At 37.1% G+C, this 21,927-nt stretch overlaps 2 protein-coding genes across 4 annotated transcripts; one reads left to right on the plus strand and one right to left on the minus strand.

Annotated features, from left to right (window-relative positions):
- Positions 1 to 4,614: 4,614 nt before the first annotated feature.
- LOC140935971 (apoptosis regulator R1-like) lies at positions 4,615 to 10,217 on the plus strand. 3 transcript variants are annotated; one of them, XM_073385549.1, is made up of 3 exons: positions 4,615 to 4,772; positions 6,311 to 6,796; positions 8,194 to 10,217. In XM_073385549.1, the coding sequence occupies exons 2-3, from the start codon at positions 6,359 to 6,361 to the stop codon at positions 8,314 to 8,316; spliced, it is 561 nt and encodes a 186-aa protein (XP_073241650.1). In that variant the 5' UTR covers positions 4,615 to 4,772; positions 6,311 to 6,358; the 3' UTR covers positions 8,317 to 10,217. The 3 variants fall into 3 exon arrangements, with proteins under 3 accessions (XP_073241650.1, XP_073241652.1, XP_073241651.1); XM_073385551.1 differs by having other exon boundaries at positions 4,620 to 4,772; positions 6,314 to 6,796; XM_073385550.1 differs by lacking the exon at positions 4,615 to 4,772 and adding an exon at positions 4,819 to 4,834.
- Positions 10,218 to 13,810: 3,593 nt separating this feature from the next.
- Positions 13,811 to 21,914, minus strand: LOC140935973 (uncharacterized). The gene is made up of 4 exons (XM_073385553.1): positions 21,408 to 21,914; positions 18,166 to 18,254; positions 17,296 to 17,377; positions 13,811 to 16,375 (listed from the first exon to the last, which is right to left on the minus strand). Exons 1-4 carry the CDS (start codon positions 21,823 to 21,825, stop codon positions 16,179 to 16,181), a joined length of 786 nt encoding a protein of 261 aa, XP_073241654.1. The 5' UTR covers positions 21,826 to 21,914; the 3' UTR covers positions 13,811 to 16,178.
- Positions 21,915 to 21,927: the final 13 nt, after the last annotated feature.

The raw sequence follows: 21,927 nt of genomic DNA on the forward strand, positions 1-21,927 counted from the left end.
CTTGGTGAGTGATTTAGGGAACGTTTTAGGACAAAAGCAAGGGCCGAGATGTTTTCTTAGAATCTTGGGTTTTCTTCGATCAGAAGTCCCGGCCCTTGCTTGAAATAATAAAAAAAAAAGACTCTCAGCTTAACAATCTTTCGAATCATAGTGTGCACTTTATTGGTCTTAACTGCATTTCAGCTGCACTTCACAATGATACAGGTTCTTGCTTGTTTGAAAGGATAGCAAACAAGTGCAAAATCTTACAAGAAGTGTCAACAAAGTATCACGTTGTCTCTTGTTTGGGTACAAAAAAAACTTTTTGAGCGTTAGCTTTATTTCATCATAACGAGGTCGTGAGCTAACGCCACTCTTGGAAGCACATTTAAAGATGACGTGTTTCTTGCGTAATAGTTTAAAGTGCAGCAAAGGTTACTTAATAGTTACAGCAAGTTTTACCCTTTTTTCAAACAGTTCGGACACACCTGGCTGGATGTCCAGGTCGTTCATACGAAATCCGACGGATTCTGCTGAAGTCGACTTTCATCGTGGTGTGGTTTCATGTAATTTCCCGCGTAGTTTCCCATTTGTCACAGTAAATACGGTGCATACACTTGGTTGCGAAATATTTGCTCTTGTGATGACGAAACAACTCAGTCCATGGAACTGGTTCAGTTTGGCACCAAAAAGTTCTCCAACAGATTCCACAAATTATGGGAACTCATATGTAATCTTTTAAAGAGTCCACACATGAAAGAAGTGATTATATCCTGGCAAATTGTCCGGAGACTTGAAAATAAAAAAAATTTCTCCTGGTTGCTACATTGAGTAATCCTTACTAATTTGCATTTCCGGAAAAAATAATATTAGGAACAAATTTTGGGAAAACTGCTGACGAAGCTATTAACTCAGGAGTCCAGCTCTAGAAGGTTTTGATCTTTTTGTATCGCATCAAACAAACTTGAGAAAGAAACCTCTGAGACCAGGTTAGGTCTGAGAAGTGCGAGACTTGAAGACTGAAATGTATCAACAACACGATTAAGTCTTCTTATTTAAGCTTTCGCAGCCTTTGCTTTAGAAAGGACTACTTGTATTCGGACCGATGTATTAAAGTGTAACTATGGTTGACATGAACATATGTTCATTTAACGACGGTGGAAGTAAGCCGGACGTTACTGACTTGCGATCAGGCGTTCCTTTTCTAGTAGAACATACGAAAGAAAACCCTTTATTGCTTCATCGCAGCGGTTTGTAGCGTAAATTCGTTACCCCTTTCACTGCCAAATGTGGCCAAAGGCAAATTTCGACCAAAGTTCCAAATTTCATTTTCGAAAACAAATGCCATCATGTGAAAGTACAGGAAGGGAGCTTTCATCTGAATGGTCACATCATAGGATTTCGTCCATAGACTCGAAAGTTGGAGTCACCTTACAAAACCCCCTCAAACACTCCGGCAATGAAAGGGTTCATGTTGCCTGCCAACCATTCGGGCAACGTTGATACACCCTTGAAGAATCGCATCTTGGTTACGTAAACATTTTAAAAAAGGAAGGCATCTGAAGATTCTGCTAAACGTTCGTGACTAAGATTTTTTCTTTAATAATCTGTTTATTTAATTAACAAAGCGCGTAGATTCCGTGACCCTTATCGACCACTAAGTACTAAGAGGGGACTCCCACCGGAAATTCCTTTGCTATGACGGTTCTGCTATGTTTACATTCAGTCAGTTCTGTAACCAGTGGATCTTTCGTTCTAGCTTAAGACTGATGACAATATTCCATCAGGATAAATGGAGGATTGATACAAAATGATTCACTCCTTGGGAGGTCTAATCGAGTAATCGTCCACGAAAGAATGACACGCGTGGATTTTCGCGTGGATACTCGCGTCAACCGCGCGTGTGATTTTCAAAAAAAAGACAGCTGTTGGCTAATAGGAAAGCCCACTGGTAGTTCACGTCCTTTCATTTTGCGTCATTTTCATGGACTAACTTGCACGATCTTGTTTCTTCCCAGAAACCTAGTCTGATTCAAACTGTGTATCACAAAAAAAATTATTCAGCGGTAACAACGAAAAAGATGTTAGGATATCTGTAAGTTTTCTTTTCATGGACTGTCATTTTCAGAGAATGAAAATATCGGTCCATTCATTCGAATTCTCAATGAATCGATTTACATATTAACTGATTTTTATCATGCAGTGGAAGATGAGATGATACACGCAAAAACGCCTAAATCCAGTACTGAAAAAGGACCTAAGGCACTCATTTAGGTTCAGTACCTTCATGCGCGTGCCGAACAACCAAGATCTGTTTTCTAAATACTGAGTAAGGCGTAAGTGTCAGGATCTAGGAGGTTTATCATATTGAGCTACAACCAAAACGGCTAATTTACTCACGCGGTAACTAGGAGCATCTGGAAATTATTTTTTTACTAAGCATGTAAAGCGGTGAAATCTCTGAATCAAAAAAATTAAATTAAAATAAAAAAAAAGACAAGTGCTGCGAAGTTTCATTGTACTTACAAATAGTTACTTTTCTGAGTAAGATCTAGTCAGTCATTTCGTTATGATAGCTTTGTACGTGCGTTCGGAATTTGCATGTGACAGCCATTTTCCGTACTTCACTCACAATTATAGTAACTTTATCAATTATGTTATTGTATAATTCACTGCTACCATTTTTTTGGAGTGACATCAGTAACTGACGGGCCTTTCTCAGAGTCTCACTAAATGTATTGATAGTCAATAAAAACGTTAACTTTTCCAAACTGAATCATTTAAAGAAAAAGAGTTTGGCTGAGTTTTCTGCCGCATTCACTTTTCCCAAAGCGTGCGATCTCATGATCTCTTAAAATGCCTATGCTTGATTTGGATATCATGTCAGCCAAACAAATTAATTCGGTGCCTCGGAAACCGATAGTTTGACGAGGGAATTTGCTTTAATTCCTGAGGCGTGCGAATCTTATGATCTCTGATATGGCCCAACTTGTTTTGGATCATCCAAACCAAATGGCAGTTCCTTGACGATGTTTTCACTGATTCCCGTAGCGTGCGAATCTCATGATTCACCTAAAATGGTCAAAGTGAATTTGTATGCCCATGTCATTCAAACAAATAAAACGCTCCTAAAAAATAAAAATTAATGATAATGATGACCGACTGTTTCCGTTGTTTTCCTCCTTCACCTTGCACCTGTCTGCTTGCTCGCGGGTGTGTTCAAGTGGAAACCGCCTCGTGACACGGCCTCTCTTCATTGCGTGCAAAGTCTAGTGCCAAACGTTTACACGGGCGTGTACGTTAGCAGGTCCGCGGGCGTGCACGACTCGTATGAAAAATGAGTTTGATGTTTGTCTCTATGTTTTACAAAGCTTTGCTAGCCGAGCCATACAGTTGGCAACTACAGCGTGTGCCGCATGTAATAAAAACCAACCATGAAAGGGCCTTAAACTGCAAATTGACTGTCAAAATTTGTAATCCTACAACTAGGTCACATGATCATGAGTAATGCCAGACTAGAAACGCCAATTCGTGAGTCTCTGGAGGTTGCGTGCATAGGAAGATTAATTATCTACTGATCATCTCAGTCGTACTGTGATGAACCGGGGATGAACAACAACCAGTATATGCCGCTACAAGAAACAGAGATGCACAGCTAATCAACTACTCTGCTACTCAGTTCTCAATAACAACCGCGGTTTAAGAGGGTCAATCAAATAAAATTTCAAAGTAGGAGCCCTTATGATTCCGGCTATGGGAAGAGGTGACCAGTCGGCTTTCTTTGAGAGTTTGACGGCTCCACACTGACGTTTCAATGACATTCTTTTCTTTTTGCATATAGTTAAAACCGATATACATTGTCAAAATACTGTCAATTCTGGTCTTGTGAAACTTTGTAGCCCAGTGAGTTGAGTCTGTTTTACTTGTGCGTAAAAGCAGCAACAGTTGACCGGCTCTGTTTTGAGAGTCCACGATTGACGCGTGACAATTGACCAAGGTATACCATTAAGGCACAATCGATTGTAAGTATCGTATAAACTACTATCTTATAAATAAGCTGTTGGGTTTTTAGTTTAGCCTCGACTCCGCTCTTATTTTTTAAAGACCCTTTACTGAAACCCGCGTTTTAAACGGCGAGAACTAAGACGTACTACTAACTCGAACACTGGACGGCCAAAGTACTAGTATTGTTTTAAAGTCTGTTCAGTAATACCCTTTTGCAGGACCGTTTCCAGTTGTTAGCAGGGGGAATTAATGACGTTCATTGATTCATGTGTTCAGTATGTTTCCATAAGTCTGTCAAAAGCCTGTAAACAGGCTCTCTGGTAAGCGTTCGAAATTCATGGAGGGGCAGTACGAGGTGACGAGAATGGAGAAGAACTAGCGCTGACCGGAACACTATAAATTGAAACTGAATCTCGATTTTGACTTCCCATTCAGTATGTTTCGTTTCAGGTCTATTTCGGTTATAAACAAGTTTATATTGTCAATGAAAATTCAAATTCAGTGCCAGCGTTACAGAACCGGTTTCAGGGTCTTTCCCTTTCTCGTTTACACTTCCAGTTTAACCGGAAGTCACAGCCTAAAATTGGAAGGGGAGTTTAAATGTTCTCATTTTATATGTTAGCGTCTTTTATCGTATTTTATAATCCGTTTTTGAGCGAAGAACGCAGATCAACAGTACAGATATATAAATTCGAGAGCCGCCGCAGTTGCAATCGATTCAGGAGTTTCGTCTTTCTGAGCTAGCGACTAAACGATTATTGGGCGGAGATTTATTTCCGGCTTAAAAGGTAAATAATTTTTCATTCGTTACTATTATACTTGTGTGGGCAGTGTTATCGCGTGTTTCAAGGTTCGTGATTTTAGTACGAAAGTCAAACTGTGGATTGATTGAGTAGTAAATACGTCTAGCTTAAAAATGATGGCAGAGTTTTCTCGGCCGGGTCATTTTGGTAAGCTTAGAATTTTTTGTGGTGGGGGAAAAATCGCAAATGAAGTACCAGTGATGATTTAAATTCTTTGTGGAACGCCAGAATTTCTCCAACGTCCCTTCGATCGTGGATTCCTTAAAGTTATTTAAAAACGCGCGCAGGGTGTATCTCTCTCATGTTGATTGACAATTCGATCGGAAAACGTAAATGATAACTTTTTCATTTTATTGCATATCAACACGGAATGGAACTATCTAAAGTTTAAAACACACGGCTTCTTCTTGTGGCGGCTATTTGTCAGACAGAACTGATCTTAACCAGTTAAAAAAATCTGAATGGCTTAAAAAAGAATTTTCGTGTAGAGGGGTCTATTAAACAAATAAAGTGTATTTTACATGTAATTCACTCGGCAAAAGGACAAAATTGTATTGACACAATTTGTCACGCGTTGAAAATTTCAGAGTTGTTGACCAATCCGAAACTCGGCAAAATTCTGAAAAATAGAAGCAAAAATGCCCACTTTTGGTCCTGTAATAACAGTTTACATTTAGTTTGAAATAGCTTTTTCGCCATGTATAGTATTGTACAAAGAAAGGTGCAGCAAATTAATGAATTGGCAATTTTCCACAACATACAACTGGAATGAAATAAGAGAGTGGAGTTCGTTCTTGACTTTTTTGTATGTACATCTTGCCTTGAAAATAGGGTACTTTTTGTTAGCAGTTTAAGAAAAAGAATTTTCCCATAAAATGTAAGAAATGCGAAGTAATTCTGCAAGATCTGCAAATTCATAAGTGCTTCTCTCAGCCTGGGGCTCATTGTGACGTTCGAGCATGTTATCACGTACGCACATTTTATGAACCACAAAACTTTTAAATTTGTTTACTCCAACACTTGTTTTACAAGATCTTGATTGAAAGGTAACAAATACATGCAGTTTTACGACTAAAGAACTTATTTTTCGACCAGTGTTGTTAATGGGGACGTGAATATCACTGTAATATTAGTGAAAAATCGACGATCATTCAAGAAAACCTATGTATGAATGAAAACTTGTTAATCAAATTATGCGACTAAAAAAATTACGTCATGAATTTCTTTTGCCTTCGTCTGAATTGCCTCACCAACCATGCTTATCTTGTTGCCAGCATATTTAAACTGAGTAAGTGTATTTAACCTTCGACCTGGAAATTTTTGTAAGCAAAGTAAGACTCAAAATCGCATAGTAACAAGGAACGTCAGACCAGTTTTGGGAATATTTTATACCAGTCTATGCGCGCTCAACCCTTTATGACGTCATTGACACTAGATATTGTAATAACATTATGCACTTTTATTTTACGGTTTGTGATTGGGTAGGTTCTCAATGCGTGGTATATATTAATTTTGCTCCCCAGAAGACTCAAGAAAGAAGTTAGTTGACCTGACTGACACGGTTGCCGCAGATGATGCCTATGGGACACGAAAATCTATTGCAGTCATTTCAGGAGATTGTCAGGGACTACGTCGGCTACAAACTTCGGCAAAGGAATATTTTCTTGCCTGGATATCATGTGGATTCAACTTCGCCAGCGGCTCGTCATTTGCGACGAGTCGCTGACGAATTGATAGAAGAAAACAGACAATTATTCGAAACCATGTGCGATCAGCTTCATCTAACGCCTGCATCAACGTATGCTACTTTTGTGGGAATAGCGGACGAAATTTTCCAGACAGGAACTAACTGGGGTCGGATAGTAGCTTTTCTGGCGTTCGGGGCCACGTTGGTCGTGTACTGTGCCTCAAGAGAGGATTTGGCGCAACTTATTGAGAACATCGTTGAATGGATTTCGTTGTACATGAACCAGAATCTTGGTCCTTGGATTAACAGTAATGGCGGATGGGTGAGTATGTTTGGAATTACAACTGATCTGTGAATGGGTCCTCGCTCAGTAGTGCTAGTATGTGTTCAATGTTGGGTAGTAAGTGGAAAAAAACTCATGGCTCGGGAAATGCTGAATCACTAAGAATAAAAGCGCGATTTGTTGACATTAAACATCACGAGAAAATCAAAGGATTTCAAAAATACAGAAAATATTCAGAAAAAAATAGCAAGGCTATTATCTTTGAGAATCGATCTTTTTAACCTCTTTTTTGTCATTTCGCCCGGTGTAATCTGAAATAGAGGCGAAAACGCGCAAAAAATTTTGCTATTAATTAAGCTTTAAATATACAGTGTGCTGTGTTCGTTGTGTTAAAGCGCAGATCGAGAGTAAAATGATTGTAATCTCAATGAAAAGCGTAAATATAAAGCAAGAAAATTTTAAATAATATATTTTAAAAAATCGTTAAGAATGTGATATGCGAAACCTAAATTTGGTGTTCAGTAAACGTGCCTTTTTTGGAGTTGGATGCAAATTCGCTTCATCCTGTCGTCTGTTTCACTCGTGTATTTTCAAGAATAGAACTTGTCGCTTGTCCTTCCTGGGGAACTGACGATATCCTGGATTATTTCGGTTTTGATAGAGTATAAGCAAAAATGACAAAAATAAGTTTAAAAATGTTGCTAGCCAAAGCAAGGAGATATTAGCACGCGGTTAGTCTGAGGGAAATTTATTTGGGGATTGTTTTAATATTTAGCAAAGATTTATTGTAGGGCGCCAGGATTCGTATTGAATGACTGTAGTAAATTTATAGTATTTTGAGTACGTGGAGTTGAACTGGAAATCGGAAATTGCAAGTATGTCAGCCTACTTATTAGTCACGCTTTGAGGGAAATACGATCCGCCAAAACTTTAAAACTTTAGTCTTTCTTTTACTTGACACATGCCGAATCACAAAAAAATAAACCCTATAAATTTTAACCCTTTCTGTTTTTTTAATCCAGCATCAAGATGACGTAATCTTGATATTTTGGACCTTCAAACCGGAAGGAACTCGGATGCCTGATCAGTATAGTATCTGCACCAACTATGGAGTTCACATCCATTTGCAAAATTCAAGACAGTTGAAATATTATATTGAAGGATGATAAAGTGTACATTTTTAGCATAACTTTGACCAAATAGCGTTAGTGTTAGTGTGAGCAGTGCAACTCTCCGTGTATGGAGTAAAGGGGGTCTATTCGTCCATAAAGCTTCAGGGCTCGTAACGTTTATGAATTTCCTTCTATAGCGTGCTTATAAAACCATCAATTTATCCAAAAGGTGCAATGAAAACCTGTTTATGCTATGCAAAAGTACACGCCAGTAGTATTTTTGTCATGATTACTAAATAGTCGTTCTCATTTTTTTTTTTTCAGGATGGATTTATTGACTTCTTCACGACAGACGAGGGTCCTTCTGACAATAACGCGAGTGGCTGGCGTGTAGCTGCTGTAGCTGGCCTTGGGCTGGGAGCCCTTCTTATGTTAGCATGCAGATGAAAACTGGCAGAAATGTGATACTAATGTTTTTTCTTGGTGTTATTCCGTCAAGTTGTTTTTATGGAAATCTGGAACATTTACATCATATTTATGACAAACACAATCTGGTTGAAAAAACAAGTGAAAATCTTGTTGTGTTTACCTGGAATTCAAGCTTGAAGGATACCTTTCTATTGTCAGCCTTAAATTTCAGGCTATGTTAAATTTATATAACTAACAGTGCAGAGAACAGGAAATGATTATTGTAATGTATTTTTAGATCTACAATAGAGTAACTATTGAATTTTTAGTGTTATGTTCTTGTCAATACATAATACATGGCTGATTTTGCAGGAGCAAAGTGATATTATTTTCTTTTCCCCAGTGTCTCAAACTCACTGGTGGTTTGCATAAATGCATTCAGTCATTTTGTAAACATGATGCGCATGCCATCTTCGTATCTTCTGTGAAGAACTTGATATATTTAAGTTTGTCAGTATTAAAAAGTACCTCACATTTAACAGCAGATCTGAAGAATACTATATATTTTAATAACATTTTAATACATTTTAATCTTCCCAACACTGTTGGAGTTCAGTGATTTTTACAAAACTGATCTGATCACAGTCCTTGAAGCAGTCTTTTGATGTTGACAAACTATACCTAAAAAAAAAAAATAGTGTAATATAAAAAGGGACACCACCATGTACCCACAGTTTAATCATGGATCTAAGAAAAAGGAGATCCATGATAGCCAACCTACTACTAGTAGAATGGCACTTGATGATGATGATAAAAAGGCAATGTAAAACCTGTAAATAAATCTGCAGTTAGACCAAAACAATTGAGATTCATCTTTTACACAGTCCCTATATTTTATACTTTCCAGAGGAGATGTACAAAAAGTCTTTCATTTGCGGTTATTATTATATTTTATTTAGGTGGGTCCTGGTTTGGTCAAGAGGCCACCTGTTTACGTTGGGTTTAAGAATACAGTGGATTTTCTGTAATTGCTATCTTTGGTTGATCGAGATATGTTAATAGCTGACTGAAGCAAAAATCATGATTTTCTCTGAACAGATTGAGCTTTGGGTGTAAATAAAATGAATAATATTAAGAAAATTGGTTTTACTTTGTCAGTACTTTGGCAAGTATCAGATTTGAGGTTGTACAAAGTGTTCTATTAACTTTTCTCAGACTTTTCTCCCTATTATCAAATAAGTTCAAAAAGGAAAATAAGATGATTGCATTGAGATGGTTAGCACCACATGAAATTCTAGCCTGCAAGAAGGCTCAGTCTTGTGCAAGTTCAGGGAAAATTTTGAGTGGCAGAGTCTATATCCTGCATTCATGTTATAGAGTTATCCCTAAGTAGGTTTTTTAAACGTAAGTTAAGAATTAAATTCCATTGAGTTTATTTTAACAGGGTAACTCGCAAAGTATTATAAATTAGTGTGAATTCACATTTTTCCTTCTTAAATCAAAGAATACCAGGGCTGACAAACATGGAAGTCAAGACTGCCTCTTTGATATGTGAGAGGAGGGTTAGATCCAGAGGAATTTCATGGAGTTTCACCAGTCTGTAGTTCTGAAGCTTATCTAATAATATTGCAGACATCATTAATTTGTCATTTTTCTCAGAGATGGCAGAGCGAAGTAGGGCTAGAACCAGAAGTTGTCTACCTTGTATTTTCTCTTTGCAGGAGGCAATTTACATACCTTAATACTGTTGAATTGCATGCACATTTAAGACAGTATACCAAGAGTGACTCGCGTTTTAGCCCTTGAAGAAGTTTCATCATGCATTGGCATTTTTTTTGCAGAAGTTGGAATATTGCTAACTCTAACAAACCTCTTGAATAGCATAAAATTATTTATTTGTACAAAGTATTAAATGAATCATGTTGTACTTTCCACATTAATCACTGCGACATAAATGCTTACTCAGTGAGACACGTTTCAGGGGGATTTAAACGGAGAAATGGAACTTGTCTCATGACAGTGAAGCAAAATTGCAAGAACATTGCAAGTGAAAATTCCCTAGTGTAAAAGAGTCGAGTACAACTTTGTATCAATCCACAGCTTCACGTGTTCAAAAATAATATTACTGCAGAACTCATTAACATTCAGTTCAGACAGCATATTTTAATTGATAAGCTGTCCACTAAGATATGAAGGAGGAGAACAAAATTGTTTTCTCTTGCAGTAACCCATTATATCCACTAAGATATGAAGGAAGAGAACAAAATTGTTTTCTCTTGCAGTAACCCATTAAAATATCTTTTATTTTTTTGTATTTATTTCTTGTGCTGTTTATAGCATGAAAATCTATTTTCAGCCTAGTTAAGTCTGCCAATAATCCTCAGATCAATTTTGAGCACACCATGGTGCTTTGTAAAAATTTCTATGTAGGAAAAGACTGGAGAAAACAATAAAATTAATTTTGTCATTTTTCTTCCGAAGCGAAGCTAAAACTTGGTAGATTTATCGTAACTTAACAATATTACCTCTGACACTGAAGTTGTGTGCGCTCCCCACACAAACATCATGATAAAATGCAAATACAATGTGTATAATACTATTATCCTTTATGCCACCCACTCACTTTTTCTGTTTTTTTTTTTTTCATATGTTTTGAAGTAAAAATATTTAAAGCATAACGCATATGCCTTTCTTGCTGACGTAATTTAATCCCCGGCCCACACACTGATCACAAGATAGACCATTTTAAATCCATCTTATCGATTCTGTTGACATTCAAATGACATCCATGGTGTGAATCAGGTTCAAATAGGAAATTCTGTGTGGGAGGATTGCATCATCCACACAACAAAACATTTATAAAAATATACACCCCCATATTTAACATCTATGTGGGAGGCGACAGCATGGCGTCAGAGAACTAGCAGCTGAGCCTAAAAAAGGAAAAAAAATATGTTGAAATTTATTCCTGTGTGTATTCACTTTAGCATACAATTTTCTTTGCACTGTGCTCTGAATCTCAAAATATTCATTTCAGTAAATTAGTAAAGAGTCAAAGTAATTTTGCTGTTCAAAAATGCTTTCAAATGTGATCAGTCACCCGTTTAAAATATTCTTATAAAGCAAGGCAGCCAAACAGCCAGGCTGGCTTGGGTCATGCCTTGTTGTGAGGTTATGCTTTTTCAAACTGGTATCTTATTGGCAAGCCTAATTTGATAACCAGCAGGCTCAGCTCTTGCCTCATTTCACCATGTGCCATTTTTGTTATTTGTAAATACAGTCAGGACGAGGGCTGGCTTGTTCAAACTGAGATCTTGGGTAGCAGACTTAATGGCCCGCCTTCTCACACAACCTGAACAAAAATGTTCTTAGCCTGGGCCCAGGATGAGACTGGGGAGGGGGAAAGGGCACCACACTTTCCTCTCCTCAGACTACCGTTCGCCTAGACCACAATTTCACACGCACTCGTGTTTCAGTCACTCTATTATCCTTGAGGAAGAATGGGGACTACTCCTAGCCTACCTTTCGCCTTGCTTCGCTCACCGATTTTTTTCCACCTTTTTCCCCACTACGAAGCCTGGTCCCAGGCTAATTAAAATTTCCTAAGAAAATAAGGCATGAACCAAGCCAGCCCAGTAAAGCAGGCCAGCAGGCTCATCAACAGGCCTCATTTTCATATTATTAGCAGACTTGAGCATTGAAACTATACCATAAATTAAAATATCATATTACATACATGTATTTACAATAGTTTTCTTCCTCAAGGCAAAAATAATGAGATTTGACCTCTAATTTGCCTCTATTTACTCAATATTATGGAAAAGAGAGCACATTATTTAGTTAAAAATAAAAACATATTGGAAAGACATAATTTTAAGGCTTTTGAATTATTTTTCCTGCTTTTATACTGAACATGTTGATAGTAATGTCAGTTAAAAGTGATTATAAAAATTAATGTTTCCATTGCAAGATGATATAGATCATTCAAATTTCATTTTGCTAATGGACTCATTCATGCCATTTATTTCATTTACTTGTGTTCACAATATTTAAGGTCAAGGGTAGATTTATTCCCTTGAGCTAACATGTCAATCTCTACTTCAGTCAGTTAATTACTTGTACCAAGGCAAATGTCACAGTTGCCTCTAGATCTGTTAAAACTTGCTTCTGGCCTACTTTGAGAATTATTTACAAACAACAATGAATCAAAGTTTTTTGCCATTTTTCCCGCTATTTTTCAAACATCATACCACTGGTATTTTTTGCTTTTCTTCCTTTTGCCGCAAGTTTATAATTTTTAAGCCAGGGTCTAGGTATCTCAATAAGTCATGGATTTGACCACCCCCACCCATATTGTAGGTGAAGCAGCCAAGGTTATTCAGTTAATTTTTATAGCACATCACTCAAGTACGAGGAGCAGTTGGAATAAAATCATACCCGGTGAACAGGGTTTTCTCTCTTGCATAGCTTTTAGTGTTTACGAAGTCATTTGCGTCCCTTGTCAGTCACACAGTTGCTTCGTTTTATATTACACTCTGTCACTATCTCTATAGTAACGAATTAACGATCTGACGCATGCTTAATGAAAACCACAAGCGGTCCGCTGAAGAGGTTTCTCCTGGAGCTTATGTGACTGACAAGCCAAGCAAACGACTTCATAAACACTAAAATCCATGCAAGAGAGAAACTTCTACTTTTTTTTTTATTTAAGAGAGAAACTTCTATTTGCAGGGTAAATAAAATAGGTTAAAAATCCCAACTTGCAGAAGGCACACCATCTTAAAAAGATACATTTCTGGGATATTTAAATCTTTCCATGCATGAAAATGGTTCAATATCTTGTGGTCTGAATCTAAAAAAAGTTGCACTCTGAATCTCCAAATTACCGTGTAGCATGAAAATTTTGCAGGTTCTAATTTTTTGCGAATTTTGCAGATTGACCTTGATCCGTAAAAATTAGTTCCTGCAGAAAAAAAAACCCGCAAAATAAAACGCTGCAAAAATTAATTCCCTTCAGTCAAATTAGAAACTTTGCTTTTAATGGACTTATTGTGTATGGTATGGATAGGCTTTTGTTTTATTTTGCTGTTGTTCAGTCCCTTTGTGCAGTAAGATATTACAGTGATTACTGTATTATTCTCCATTAAATATGTAAGTAGAGTGAACTTTGACTCAACATACCGTAAAATAAAAGTTTAAAATACCATATTAAGGTTTCTTCCACTTAAATATTCTGCTACTTGAACAGAGAACCGCAAAAATTTGTTTCCGCAAACCAAAAAAATCGCCAATCCACAAAATAAAACTCCCGCAAAATCTTCATGCTACACGGTACAACCCTTGTCACTTGGCTCAACTACATAACTACTTCCCAATGCATAGACCACACAGTGGGTAGTAAGATAGAGTACATGTACACAAAGGAAGGAAGGAAAGATTGTGGTTTATATGCCACCTACCAGCTGTGAACACCCAATATTGTAAAAACTGGCTTCCAAAAACAACTTTATAGAAGTACTATTGCAAGAGAAAATGACAAATAAAAATTAATTTTATTTTACCTCTTTGATTCTATTAAATTATTTTACAACTTCCAGTTTGATCACTCTGGCTAATAATAATGATCGATGAATTAAACCCATGAACATCATACCTTTTCCAAAGAATAGAAATCTTTAACATACAAGCTAAGGATGTCTACTAGATGTTGATCTCCAAAATAGGCCTTAAGGCTACTTTGGAAAGCTCTGAAAGGAAAATGATAGCAACTAAAATAAAGAATGAAACATTACTAAGTTTGCCTTCTCCTTTCTCTACCAATCCTAATATCTCCTAATAAACACTAGTAACAACTCTGTCCAACTATTATTTTATATATCAACCTGGCAAATCAATGTTGTCTTGAGTAATCCTTAAGCCCTGTCACTTACGGTACCAAGTCAAAATGAAAACAAAAAAATACAAAGTTGCGTAAATGACACAAAATAATATCTACCCCCCCAAAAAAACAATATTATAGATCACATTGAAATACATATGTTACAAGTGAAAATTAAATTCACGTTAAAATTTTTTAACCTCTAGGTTGATTGAGAATCAACCTACAGTTTATGTAGGTTAAGAAACTTTTAATTATCTGAATATAATTTTGACTTGTAACACATACATGTAATGTACAGTCTCCTGGTAAAATCAAACTCTCATTTTGAATCTTGCACTCACCCAAACCAAATTAACCCTTTATCAAAGTGCCAATATCCAAACACAAATTCTCCAGACTAATCTCCATACATTTCCTTGACGAATTGGTTAAGAGCATTTGTTTTTATATTATCAAAGCCTTTCCCATCGGGTGATTATTGTATTAATTTTAACAATATTTTCCCTTGATTATGTATTGCTTTTGTTGGGAGAAAAACTGACTTTGGTCAATCTTGGGACTTAAGGGTTAAGCAATTTTTCCCTGGGATGGCTGCAAGTTTACTCTCAACATACATTAATTTTGTAAAACCTAACATTAACTTGTCTGAATACACTCAAGTCAATTTTCTTTATACTTGTGCCCTTGGTCACTCCAACACCACAAGTAGACTTGAATAGTCTTAACCGTACTATTCTATCATACTCCATTTAACATTCACATAATTATTGGTTGCTACATGTCATTAGGACTGTAAATGAAACACTATTTCAGCTTAGAAAACTATATGTTTAATCTACAGCAGCATTTCATTATGCTGCTTTTAATTTGGGTTTCCTGTGATTAAAATGATATCCTTGTTTTAGTGACTCTCACCATAACAGTGCAGATAAATACATTGTCCCAACAGTCAAAACAAAATACCATGTTCACCAAGCATTGCCTCACTCTGTATTTTCTTAATTTCTGGTTATTTGGTACTGTCCTTCTGTAACCTGTACCATTTTTGACTTCCCCTGAACATCTACGTTATTGGGAGTTGTCCTGTGAAATGGTGTCTGAGAAACGAGCACAGAAATTCCTTCTTTGCTAATTGTGACTACCAAAATCTGGGTAGTGCTTCTGATTGGTTGTGCTGCGAGGAAAATTTGCTTGAAGCAATCAAAGGTACTACCCAGATCTGGGCAGTGACACGTAATCAGTATGGAATTTCTGTCATCAGTATAGACTTTCTGCAGTTGTTCCACAGAAATCATTTCTAGGAGAAACCAGTAATGTTCAACATCGCAAAATGTCAGCTATTTTCTCAGGCTTAGTCCTGTCCTCTTCCTTCTTTTCCTTTTTATGTCTTAACACTTTTGTATCAAGAGCACAATAAAGATCATTGTTGTTGTCTCTCTTCTTCCCGTGTCCTGGAAAAATTGAGGTGGCTGTTCCAATGTCTCCGTAAAATTTTAAATCCAGTTTTAACCAATTTGGCTGAGGTTTTCTAAACCCAAAAACTTTTCCAACCACTTACCAATTATAGAACAAGTTGACACACATACAGTGCTAATGTTATTGATAATAATTTAAAACTGTTTTAGATGTACAAAAAAAATTTTAAGTTTGTTGTTTCAAGAACTAAGAGAAAATTAGTTTTTTATGAAAAATGCATAGTACACAAAATCCTAATCATCCTAGCCAACCAAAAAGGCTGAAAAAATTATAGCACAACCTTAATGACTACTACTTTTAGAGTCCAAGAGGGAGTATTTTAGACATAAATCCATTTCTTGTTTTGGTGTGAACTTTCTTTAAGTTAAGAAATTATCATACAGTTTCCAACTGTACTAAATTCTGAGACTACAGAGTAACACCTAAAAGCAAACACCATTTACATCTCTCGTAACAATACATAATAAATATCAACAACAATTAAATCTACATCTACCTGCCTTCCTACTAAGTAGTATGACTCTCCAACTAAGACTAAGATTTTTCAGAGTCCATTCATTAAATAATCCACCTTGGAGTACCTTGGTCTATGAAATGAGTACCACCATGGACGACCAATGAGAACTAAGACAGCTAAAAAGAACAAGATACCAAAAGCAAGGGCAATCACCAACGATCCATATGTTGTGTGGTTATTTTCATTGGTTTTCTTCACTTTTAGCGGCATGGAAGTTGTAGAAACTGGAAAAGACAAACAACAACGATATAATAATACATGTATTATTAATAGACACAATTTCCTGTGCATTAAACACACAAAATCCTTCATTCCACATTTTCACTTAATGGTATTTCCCTCTTCGTTTTGGAGAGAATACAAAATTTCTCGATAATTAATATTTACATGTATTGCTTGTTTAATTTTTATTAAAAGGAAAAAATGGGGTTTTGCATTAACAATAATTTCAAGGAGAATCAGAAATTTATGCATGGCTCCTGTGCACTTAAAGGGGCTATGTAACGACCTGCACATTTGTAGGATTCTTGCCTGCTCTGCTGATCTTCTCAACTGTCTGCCATATTGGATTTAGGAAATCAGGACGATTTTTGGCAGCAAACCTCTGTTTATAGTACAGGTTTTTCCGAGTTTTTGCTCTTACACTTGAGTATTTTCTTCGTCCAGTTTCATTGAAGCTATGGACGCGAAATCATGATCTCGGACGAGGCTATGGAGTCTGTGGCGGTAAGTTTCCTTTGATGATGTCGATAAGTTTTCTTTTATGAATTCATGCATTTCATCCACATACTGTCTATTTTGTTCATGATACTTCACACTACTGTGTTACTTGAAAATTTAACCCATTAAGCCCCAATATCCAAATACAAATTCCCCACACTAATACCCATACATTTCCTAACAGATTTAGTTGAGAGAATTTGATAAAAGATCAAAGCAGTTTCCCAAAGGTGATCATTTTCTTAATTCTCATAACCTTTGCTATTGATAATCAAATGATATTGTTGGGAGAAAATTGAGGTTGGTTGCTCTTGAGACTCACATGTAGGCTACCTTCAAACAGCGATGGACAAATTTTCCGACCAGTTGGTTATCTCAATATTAATTGTTTAAATTAAGGTAATATTATTATATCATTCCATACCTTCAGATTGAGCTGTAGATGTTGCATTAGTTGATTTCTGGGTGCTAGCAGTGCTGCTTGGCTTAGTTGTTAAATTGGATTTCTGGAGAGAAGATGAATAGATTAGTGGCTCGAAGTACACGTAACATGTAACTACTTTGATAGATTTAACTAGGTTCTGCACAGTAAACGGTGTCTGAAATTCACAGTCATTCAGTCATCAGAATTGACCAGAATTTGACAGTGATGACCAAATTGTAAAAAATGGTTACCCACTGAACAGCCATAAATCAAGCTGCCACCCTCTTGAAAAAATGGTATAACATAATAACTGCTATATTTTTGAGAGATTGAGTTAAGACAGCCCAACAGAGCAAAATTTTGACCCTGGCAACTTCAGCCAGGTACTGTATGATTACAAAATTCAGGTCTCAAAATGTGGAAATAAGTGAAGTCAACATATTTTACAAAATAAAATAAACACATTAAAAGCTTACAAAGCACCATCTCCAATATGCTTGTCATTGCCAACAACTAGAGGACATCATTCATCAATATCAAAAATTTTTCAAATGCACTTTGAAACGGGAAGAACACAAAGTATTTTGAAAAACTTTGACATTCACATGTTGCACAGTTTCTAATAATTCTTGTAACATCGACCACCCCAGTATATTCAAGAAAAATGCCTTCCTACATTGTAGATATGATCTCAAAGGTGCAGGAATGAACAGGGAGGATCATGCAAATGTGATGTCATATCTGAATTGGTAGAATGAGATCATGGTTCAGATAATCTTGAATTACAAATGATAACGATGAACAATAATTTATTGTTCATCATTATCATTCGACCCTTGTTTAAAAATGCACAGTGAAATAAACACGCACCTTTTCACCATCATTAGCATGTGGTACAGCTTCAGTGCTTAAGGAGACACTTGCTAAGTTAGAAGACATTTTCGGTTCCACTGAGTTACCTGCCAAATAAAGTAAATACATGATGATTTAGTGATAACAAATCAACAAAGTGGTCCTCATCAACTACATTCCTAAAGTTGGTTTTCAAGAAGAGGAAAAATCAGGAGAGAAGCTGCTCTACATGTACATGTAACTGCACATAGAGGATAGACGATACATGTAGAAGGAAAATTGCTCGCCTCACTGCACGCTATTTCATAAGGTCATCCATGGTGAATCAGAATTAGAAATCCCAAGCTATGTCAAAAGATGCAATTGTCAACAACAATCCTTCCACAGTGACAAGTTCATTGAATAAACACCAAGGACTAAAGCCTATAGGAACTCATTTTATTGCAGAACCATTAAAGAATGGAATTTGTTACCTAGCAACATTGTGGATATGGTAAAAAATTCATTTTTCCAGAAGGCACTTATATTAGGTTAGATTATGCAAATTAGATTAAAATAATCTGTTCACTGATCTTTTACTCATTTATTCAAATTCTATTTTCCTTTTTATTTTAATTTCAACATGTACTATATGGACATTATATTCATTAGGTTTTAATTTTTTATTTCATTCATTTGTTTATCATTATTATCATTATTATTATTATTATTATTATTACTATTATTATTATTATTATTATTATTTTACTTCCTCTCCTTTTTATTTTAACATTGACAGAATGCAAAGAAAGTACTGTCCGATAGCCTGGGACTAGTGGACTTTGCTATCAGGCTAGTGAATAATATTTTGTTCTTAACTTGCCCGACAGGCAAGTGACGTTTTTTGAGGAATTTAAATTGGAGAAGAACTGTGAAATCAATTCTGCTCATCACAATGTTTTTGGGGCTAGTTGAAATGACATTTGGGCTAGTATATTCTAGCTTCAGCTTGCCTGAATGGCAAGCTTTAAAAATGACTTTCTTTACACCCTGATTGATGTCTTGCCGCGATGGGTATCCCCCTTTGCAGGATCCCCCTCATATGTAGATATAGTGTGAATGGTACAAATACAATATAATGAAGTCCAGCGTATGTACAACTGTACCACTTTGTACATGCACTGTGACTACAATATTCCTCTGGGATTCAAACCTGGACAAGAGTGGGTTTGGTGGGATTTTATTATCACAGACTTTTTTATTACTGCTTCCCAAACCAACCATTATTCATCAGTCAATTCCAGCTGCTGCGCCCCCCCCCCCCCCCCCCCCCCAATGCCACGATAACATGCACCAGTTTATGGTTTTGGTACTGATATAAAATTGTTGATCTTAAAATTAATAGAGCGCTGTAACATATGTTGCAAATAGTTTTAAAAATATGAAAGTATGTTCTTCAAATACTATCAAGAGAAACTTGATTCAAGAACCAAAAAACGTTGATTCACATCGATAGCTCTTGCTTGATAAGCAATGAAGAAATGCATGCATAAAATCGAGAACATGCCTTTACAACCCTCTTCGAGGGGGGCGTAAGGGTTTGCAGTATTGCGGTATTGGGTTATTTTTGGTGCGGTGTTGCGGTAATTTTTATTTCAAAGTACGGTATTGCGGTTTTCAGGGGCCAAGCAGTGTGCGGTGAGTTTAAAATTCATGTTGCCGTAGTCGGTGAAAAAATCGTTGTGTACTTGACATGATTAACGACATTAACTTTTTTATCCAATGATACGTAAACATGTCGCACTATTTATGACCTCATGGACCTTGTGGGAATAGTCAGCTTGGTTAACCTCTTTACCAATCTTACCACCACTTTCGTGCCAGTCGCGAAACAATGGCGAGCGATCCACAGGATCAACTAACTGATCAGTCAGATATTCCAGCAAATAGTGAGGTCAGTGAGGTCGTTATAAATTGCATAGTGTTGAAAGATAATCTATGAAGATGGTGTGGTCTAAAAATTACAACTCGTCCTTCTCGTTGTGAATGCGGGAATATAGAATATACAAGTATTAGTGTCATCGTGTGTGCTTAGCCTATGTAGCATGGCAGCCTGGCGGTGGGGGGGGGGGGGGGGGGGGGAGGTTGGAGTTACTTCCTTATAAGAGGCTAATGGGGATGTGCCGCAGTATGAGGTCGCGCATTTTCCGACTTTTTGGGGTAAGACAGTTCTTCATATTTACGGTTAGCAAACGTACCACAATGTTTGTACTGTAGATGAAAAGTAAAGTGTTCTTCATTCACTTAAAAAACGGTCAAGTCATAAAAAATACAAAGTGACTAAGCTGGGATCAGAAAATTAAATATTTGTCCAAAAGTGACTAAGGTGGGGTCTATCATTGGCCACAGGATAGATTATAATGGCGTTAGGGGCTCTGGGAGGCCAGCGGCACATACCCAGCAAATATTAACCCAAGTACCCCCGTTGTATCATTTACGTAAATGTATACATGTAATGAACAAAATTAAACGAGTGCGATGATCTTATGTTTATCGCACGCTTGACTTCGACGCACCTTGACTTGGAAACACTGACATGAAAGTATTATTTCTATTTGAAAGGAGGATTTGTAATATTGACAACGTCAACTTTTTCCCATTTGTAACTGCGGTTTCGGTATTTGGCTAAATTTTGATGTGGTATTGCGGTATTCGTACCCCCCTTTCGCCCGCCTTCTCTTCAATTTATTCCTGTCCTTGACAGATTAGCCAATCTGCTTTTTTTCCAGTAAAAGCTTCTGTGTAGTCATATTCTGATAGGAAACCGCATGCATGTCAAAAGCTCAAGAATGGCCCCGGGGTTGGCAAATGCCCGGCCCCCGGGGAGTGCAAAATTTGCAATTGCCCCACCTCGGGACTGACAAGGCGGGCAAATGCCCCGCAGTAGCCCGGGGGAGTGCTGTGTGCAGATTGAATTGACTGATGCATTACAAACAAGCTACAGTTGTGTTACGCGTGTTACTTATAATTATACACAAGACAAGGATGCGTTTTGATTTGGACTCCAGTGAACCTTGCGTTCAGTTGGCATGGTGTATGTACAGGGTGTCAATATAAGCTTAGACTGCTTGCAGTCCACCTCTTCTCTTAAAACCGGTCTAGTTCTCAGCTAGCGCGATTGCAAACCGCGGCTCGTATGTTTGGGTTACTGTTGCAGTAACTTTGCAAAGAAAAATAAGAGACTGCTCGCAGTCTAATACAAGCTTAACACATCCCTTTACCTGCTAGCTGAAGATCTCGAATTCCTACAACTGCTCCTTCAGCTTTGCTGCTGACGTTGACCAAAGAGCACAAGTTTTGTGGTCGACAGTTAAGAAAGAAACAGTCGTAGTTCTGGTGTTCATCATTAGAAGGCTGACGCGGATAAAATAGATACACCGTGCAGTTGATATTACCACAGCATCCCTGTTCACAATCCACTGAAGAATTCACTGTCATCGCCTTAGGAACTGAGACGATTCCCCCTTCTTTCTCGGCATTTTCTTTCGCCTGCTTGATGTTGACCATTTCGCCGTGTAATCGCTGCAACATTGAACATGAGTTCACCTCGCCTCGTCCAAAATTTACGCCCAGTAATAACACAATTAGCAGACAAATTGTAGACAGCCTCATTGTAGCGTTTCCTCGTTGCTTATTCATGGTCAATAAGAGATAAAGGCTCTCAAAATTGCGGAAAATTCCCACCTAACCAGGCCATTGCAAAAGAACAACATACAAAACAACACGTAGCGCGTCTTCAAT

This window comes from Porites lutea, chromosome 4 (assembly GCF_958299795.1).
Source record: "Porites lutea chromosome 4, jaPorLute2.1, whole genome shotgun sequence".
Lineage (NCBI taxonomy): Eukaryota > Metazoa > Cnidaria > Anthozoa > Scleractinia > Poritidae > Porites > Porites lutea.